Raw genomic sequence first — 7,166 nt, forward strand, 5'->3', positions numbered from 1 at the left:
TAAGTACTGGAGTTTGCGTCCGACTCCCCAGGTCCGAGGGCTCAGTCCCACAAAGACGCCCTCACTTCAGACGCCACTTGTAAGTCCCAGGTCCCCAGGCTACCTACCTGCACTTCTGTCTGCCTTGGCTATGAGTTGGGAGGTTCCCTTGAGCCCCCAGGAAAATGCTGTACTTACTGTTAAAGCTTTTTATAAAAGATACAAATGAACAGCCAGATGAGGAGGCACATGGGCAAAGTCCAGGAGGGTCCTGAGCGTGGGAACCTCGGTCCCCATGGAGTCAGGGTACCTTACCCTCTCGGTACGTGGATGCGTCCACCAGCCAGCCAGGCTAGCTTTCCCAAACCCGTCGTTGAGGGGTCTTTATGACTTTTCATCAGCGAGGCAGGGTTGATGATCTCATTGGCCAATGGCGATCGAACTGGATCTCCAACCCCCCCTCACCTGCCCTGAGCCTGGGGGCTGGCCCTGAAAATTCCAACCCTCAGATCAAGTCTTGGTCCTTCTGGCAATCAGCGGGCATCCTGAAGCCGGCTAGCTACACCACCCCTAAACCCCCTGCAGAACCAACTCATTCGCATAAGCTCTGGTCCGGTCAAAAGGGAGGTACGAGGGAGCACAAACGAAAAACATGCCTGACACCGAGGCAAGCCACAGGGTTCTAGGAGCTCTGTGCCAGGAAGCGGGGAGGAAGGGGGAACAAGGCAAAGACCGGTGTGTGTTTTTAGTGGGCCACACTAGGGATTCCTCTTTTTATATATATTCTCAAACTCCCGTTAGTTAACATCCAGCGTCCTACTCGTTTCAGGAGTACAGTGTAGGGGCTGAACACTTCCCCTCAGCTCCCCGGTGCCCGTCACAAGTGCGGCTATTCTGTATCGGGCAAAGGTCGTTTGAGACCTTCACCCGTGTATCGGACATTGTCACGTACGAGGAACTTCCCAGATTCATCAGATAACTGTGCATCCACATAAAAGACTTCCTGTCCACGTGAAACTTAGGGCCTTGGGGAAAGACCCAGACCATAAAAAAACACAGGACCCTTAGAATGGCCAACGGGGATCACACTATGGAGAGAGCAGACTTGAGTGTTTTTTTGTGTCCTGCTTTGCTGCCCACACCTAGAACAGTACCAGGTATTTAGATGTATTTGAACATGTGGAATACAGTTCTATGGATTTTCATGTTTCTGCTCATCCTAGTATCTGTGGCGGTTCTGGGGTGTTTTGTTTGTTTTTTTGGTTTTGTTTTGTTTTTTACACAACTTTCTTGAGATATAACTCACATGCCATATATGTCCCCCACTTAAGGCGTCCAGGGCAGTATTTTCTAGCATGTTCACAGGGGTTTACAGTCATCACTACCCTCTAACTTTAGAACATTTTTATTGCCCTTCTCCAGGCAACCACTAATCCCCTTTCTCTATACATTTGCTTATTCGGGACGCTTCATGGAAATGGAATCATAAAACGTATGGTGTTTTGGGTCTGGCTTCTTTCATTTCGCAGGACGTTTCCAAGGTTCTTCCATATTCTAGCACATATAAGTATTCCATTCTTTTTTTCTCACTAGATAATATTTCATTGCATAGGTAGATCACATTTTACTTATCCATTCATCATTCGATGGACATTTGGGTTTCCACATTTTTGGCCATTCTAAATAATACCGCCGTGAACATGTATGTATACTTTTTGTGTGAACATAACGTTTTCAATTCTCTGGGGTATGTAACTAGGACTGGAATTGCTGGGTCGTATAACAACTCCACGTCCGACTGCTTTTTCTCCTCATGATGGGTCCTGTTTTCATGCCTCTTTGCTTGGGAACAGTGGGGACACCAGACTCTGTGAACTTAACCTTGTGGGGTGCTGCCTGTTTTTTTATTCTCGTGAATATTCTCAAGCTTTGTTCTTGGCTACAGTTCGTGTACTTGGAAACAGTATGACTTTTTCAGGGCTTGCTTTTAAGGTTTGTTGGACAGGACCAGAGCAGGGCTCAGACGAGGGCTAATTATTCCTCGCTCCTGAGGGAAGACCTTTCTGTGCACACCCAGTGCCTGTGAGTCATAAGATTTCCTGTCTGGCTGGGGGGACGAGGCACTATTCCTGGCCCAGGGCGGGGCGCTAATACATCTAACCCTCCTGGATGGTTCTCTTGCGGGCCTCTGCTAATTTACTCACATTATGTGCCGATCGGCACTTAGGGAAGACTCAGGGGGGACCCTCTGTAGGTCTCTGGAGTTGTCCCTCTGGGCAGCTTTCCCTAATGATAGCCTGTTCTGGAACTCTATAGCCACCCATGTATCCCCAGACCCTGAGCTCTGGTCTCCTCCTCTCAGGGAGGCTGTGGGATCCACCTGCCTTCCCCACCCCTCCCTGCAGCCCAGCTTAAACCTCTCTCTCGACCAGCCGGTGGGCAGTAGCCAGGTTCACCTCCTTTGCTTCCTCCCCCACCTCAGAGATCACTGCCCCTTTGTCACCTCATAGCTTGTGTCTTCAAAATTATTACTTTGGATTTTTTTTAGGCAGGTGGTAAATCTACTCCCTGTTACCCCACTGACCTAGAAGTCGGTTCTGACGTTTAAAATTTCTTCTGTTTCAACAGTTATTTTTTTACTTTTAGTATCCGTGCTTTCTTTACCCCTTCATTAAATGGGCTGTTGGTTTATCAGTTTATTTTTTTCAAAGAATCAAAAATTTGACTTACTAAATTTTTCTGTCCTCTACATCATTGGCTCCGTAGGTGGAAGCCTCTTTGGCCTGCTGAGCAAGAATAATCGCTTTGGTAGAAATCCAGTTGTGTTGTTGGGCATCCTGGTGCATTTTATAGCTTTTTATTTGATATTTCTCAACATGCCTGGGGACGCCCCTATTGCTCCTGTCGAAGGAACGGATAGTACTGCTTACATCAGATCCAGGTATGGTGACTGTCATTTTATTTTATTTTTTAATGTTTACTTCTGAGAGAGAGAGAGAGAGACAGAGGGCAAGTGGGGGAGGGGCAGAGAAAGAGAGGGAGACACAGAAGTCGAGGCAGGCTCCGGGCTCTGAGCCCTCAGCACAGAGCCCGACGAGGGGCTTGAACTCACGAACAGTGAGATCATGACCTGAGCCAAAGTCAGCCGCTGAACCAGCTGAGCCACCCAGGCACGCGATGACTGTCGTTTTTCTGGTAATTCAAGGAAGGGTGGCAGGTAACGGGTGGCTAGATCTTTATAAAATGGAGAAGTTAATCATGATCTGAAAATCTGTTATCTTTATAAGGTGACCTGTCAAATGTCGAACCAGAATTAGTTTAAATAGGAGCTCATAGGAAGAATCCCAAGTTCTTTTTGAAACGGTCGGTTTTAACCTTTCAACGCACCTAAATGTTTTTCTTGATCTGTGAAAGAGCGTATAAGTACCTGATGTGATTTTATGTGTCTGCTTTCTGAGTGGTGAAGAGTGGTGAGGAGAGGGGTAATCGGCCAGCCGGGTGGGCCGTCCAGTCCGTGCATAGTCGGTTTTGTCCGTTTTGAGGATCTTACTGTATTGCCATCAACTCAGATTCATTGTAGATGTAGACATTTGGGTCCAGATCCACCATCCAAGGCCGGCCCTGCCCAAACACAGTGTTTGCTCCCAAAGAGTTAATTGACCAGCGTTGGCCAGACCCTGAAGTTGAGCGTGTCTGAGCATAAATTCTTACTTTGGGGACTCCGGTATTTACTTCTTGTCCCATAGTGCGTAAAACTTGAAAGTGAGATGCTCTTGTGGGGTAGTGGCTTTTCCACTTGAAATGGCTCCAGCAAGTATGGTCAGAACGCTCATTCTGAATCCGTTTTCCTTTTATGCAGCAAAGAGGTCGCCATCTTCTGCAGTTTCCTGTTGGGTCTGGGGGACAGCTGCTTCAATACCCAGCTGCTCAGTATCTTAGGGTTTCTCTATTCGGAAGACAGCGCTCCAGCCTTCGCGATCTTCAAGTTTGTTCAGGTAAGCTCTTCTCCAGACTGGCCTTAAGTGGACTCCCCTTTTTTGTTTAGTGCTTTTAACCTTGTTTTTCTAATGGTTCTTAAATGACAGCCAGGGACAGCCTGTCAGGTATTTCTGATTGGAATTAGGAGGCAGAGAGGAGTGTGATTTAAGAGAGTTTACACTCTGGTCTTTAAAGTTTTGTTTGCTTGTTTGTTTGATCTTGAGAGCAAGAGAGAGAGCACGAGCAGGGGAGTGGCAGAGAGAGAGGGAGGAAGACACAGAATCCAAAACGGGCCCCAGGCTCTGAGCTGTCTGCATACAGCCCGACGCAGGGTTCGAACTCACAGACCGCGAGATCATGACCTGAGCCAAACTCGAATGCTTAACTGACTGAGCCACCCAGGTGCCCCATTTTACGCTCTGGTCTTAACCTCTCAGATGAGAGGCTTCCTGCCTTCGATACCCGAATTCCTTTGTAATACAGACAAGCATATTTCTGCTGCATATGTACATTATTTTATTACTCAGTTTCTCACAAGATACTTTTTTGTTTTTTGTTTTTTGAGAGAGAGAGAGGGAAGGCACAAGCAAGAGAGGGGAGCAGAGGGAGAGAAAGAAAATCTTAGGCAGGCTCCACACTCAGCGCAAAGCCTGACCCAGGGCTTGATCTCACGGCCCTGGTGTCATGACCTGAGCCAAAATCAAGAGTCAGACACTTAACCGACGCAGCCACCCAGGCGCCTCCCAAAACACTACGTTAAATGACAGGTTGCAGCTTACGTGGTTGGTAGCAGCTCTCAGCGGGAGTATGTGGTGTGTGTTTGCGAGCTAGTGACCGATGAAGTCCTATCTGGATGCGGGAAGGGCAGGTGCGCCGCCGGTCACAGAAAGAAAGCCAGGGGGCGGAGGGTGGTGGGCTCCTTGTGGCGCCGTGGGGCCATCTGTGTGCATTTTCTGACTCGTCTTGTTCTGTCTCAGTCCATTTGCGCAGCCGTGGCATTTTTCTACAGTAACTACCTTTTCCTTCACTGGCAACTCCTGGTCATGGTGATATTTGGGTTTTTTGGAACTATCTCGTTCTTCTCCGTGGAGTGGGATGCCGCTGCCATCGTAGCCCGGGGCTCTGACTACCGAAGTATCTGATCCGGGGCCCCTCCGGGCGGCACAGCTGGACGACGGCCCGGCTGACGTAGCCACCTGTCGTCGTCGCCGAGCGTTGGACGGTATTCAGTACGGAAAATCAAGGAATTAAGACTGCTCGATCTGCCAGGGTTGGTATTCAAGTTTACAGAGATCAGCTATTTAAAGCGAGCAGAACGAAGGGGACTCGTTCTGTTCATTATAATTGTTCAAAGATGTTGTTTTTCCATTCATCTGTCTCAAGTTCCTTATAATCATGTTAGAGAATGTAAATGTTTTCTTCTCCCTCCTGTTCTCTTTGAGAGATCCTGCCCCGATTCAGGATACGAGGCCATATGTCATATGAAGATCCTTGCTGGGTATGGAGTATGTGCTACTATGTAATAATAGGAGCGTATGCTCACCCCACATGTGCGTCTGGGAATGACATTTAAATAAATCGTGAGATGCTGGCGTGGGATCTTTGACAAGATTTGCACTTTCTTCCTCCCTAAATGTTTTGTTTTGGTAAGTTGTCCTACCTTGTCATTCATAGCAAGGACTGGCTAGTTATTATAAAATGAGGTAAGAATCGTCGAAAGTCTTAAAAATGAATCTAACGTGTAGATGAACAAAAATGCATTGAAAACACACACACACACACATTTACCAGAGGAGGATTTTGGCTAGTATTGTCCTAGAAGATGCAATGCAAAAAAAAAAAAAAAAAGCGACAGCAGTTCTGTGGTAGCAGGGCTCCCGTCACAGAGAGCAGACACCACGACTAACGCCGTACGGCTATTTGGGGAGACGCTTACATGGAAACGTTAACTTTCCTCCGTGAGAGATTGCTTGCGGCTTCTTTCTAATCGACATATGATTCAGAAACCATGGAATTCACCATTTGAAAGTGTAGTTTCCTGGGTTTTTTTTTTTTTTAAGTCTATTCACAAAGTTGTACAGCTATCACCACGATCTAATCCTAGAACGTTCTCATCACCCCAAAAAGAAACCCCACGCCTTTTCGCAGTCATTCCCCGTTGCCTGGGTTAGCACTAGCAAACCTTCCTGTGCTTTCCGTCTCTCTAGATTTGCCTGTTTGGACATTTCTTACGAACGGGAGAGCTCACTTTTAACTGTGATGGTTTACTGTACAAATGAAGTTTTACGGCAAGGTCCGTTCAGCCAAGAGGACAGATGATTCCTGGTTTCCTCTTGTTTTTTAAAAACCTGCTAGAAATTTAGAGATGTTTGTAGTTGGCATACAAACCCGAAGAAATTCGATGGGAGTATGATTTTCAGACTGCAGGGAGTCAGAAACCCTTGGAGTTCGCCAGAATCCTTAGAGAAATTTAATTCATGTGGAGCACTGCGCTCCTTTGTTCCTGGTTGTATAAAGTTTTGGTTTTCTTTCTCCAAGTTGAGATAAATTCCATCGTTCGTTGATGCTACATAAATAGTTTGTAAGTGCTATTTCAGAATTCATACAAATGATTTTGCGGTCTCCTTACGCACATGACCGCTGACCCAGGTGTATGAGTTTTCTATCGTGGTGTAACAAATGACCCGAAAACTTGGCCACTTAAAACCACGCACGCTTGCCATCTCACGGTTTCCGTGGGTCAGGGATCTGCGTGGCTAGGCTGGGTCCTGGGCTCAGGGTCTGTCACGGGGCTGGGTTGGGCTCAGCTGGGGAAGGACCCTCTTCTCAGCTCACTGTTGCAGTTGTTGGCAAGAGTCCGCGCCTCGCAGGCCGCTGGATAAGGGTCTTCATTTCTCACTGGCTGTTGGTCGAAGGCCACCCCTCTTGCTCCTCGTTAGGGCGCTGTCTTCATCAAAGAAAGCAAACGAGAAAAGCCAGGGAATGCTAGCGAGACAGAAGTCAGTCTTTTGTAATTGCATCTCTAAAGAGACAGTTCCGCCGCTTCTCTCTTTGTTAGCCGCAAGTCACCAGCTCTGGAGGGGAGTATTACTCAGGGAGGGAGTACCACGAGTCAGGGACCCCCCGGGACCATCGCCATCGTCCAAGGCTGCTTATCGCACCCGGCTTAGACTCTTATTACAGTTAGGCTCACACTGGGCCCTACGTTC

At 47.6% G+C, this 7,166-nt stretch overlaps 1 protein-coding gene across 7 annotated transcripts in view; it reads left to right on the top strand.

The window, feature by feature from the left end:
• The window catches only part of MFSD11 (major facilitator superfamily domain containing 11), a 27,120-nt gene extending 21,564 nt beyond the window's left edge, over nt 1-5,556 (top strand). For 6 of the 7 annotated variants that reach the window (XM_042967797.1, XM_042967798.1, XM_007091288.2 and 3 more), the window contains 3 exons: nt 2,746-2,920; nt 3,839-3,974; nt 4,935-5,556. In XM_042967797.1, coding sequence (XP_042823731.1) covers nt 2,746-2,920; nt 3,839-3,974; nt 4,935-5,099 — 476 coding nt within the window. In that variant the 3' untranslated portion in view covers nt 5,100-5,556. The remainder of the gene's footprint in view (nt 1-2,745; nt 2,921-3,838; nt 3,975-4,934) is intronic. The other variant, XR_006211484.1, reaches the window with a different exon arrangement.
• Nucleotides 5,557-7,166: the final 1,610 nt, after the last annotated feature.

The sequence above is a fragment of the Panthera tigris genome, chromosome E1 (genome assembly GCF_018350195.1).
Source record: "Panthera tigris isolate Pti1 chromosome E1, P.tigris_Pti1_mat1.1, whole genome shotgun sequence".
Taxonomy (NCBI): Eukaryota; Metazoa; Chordata; class Mammalia; order Carnivora; family Felidae; genus Panthera; species Panthera tigris.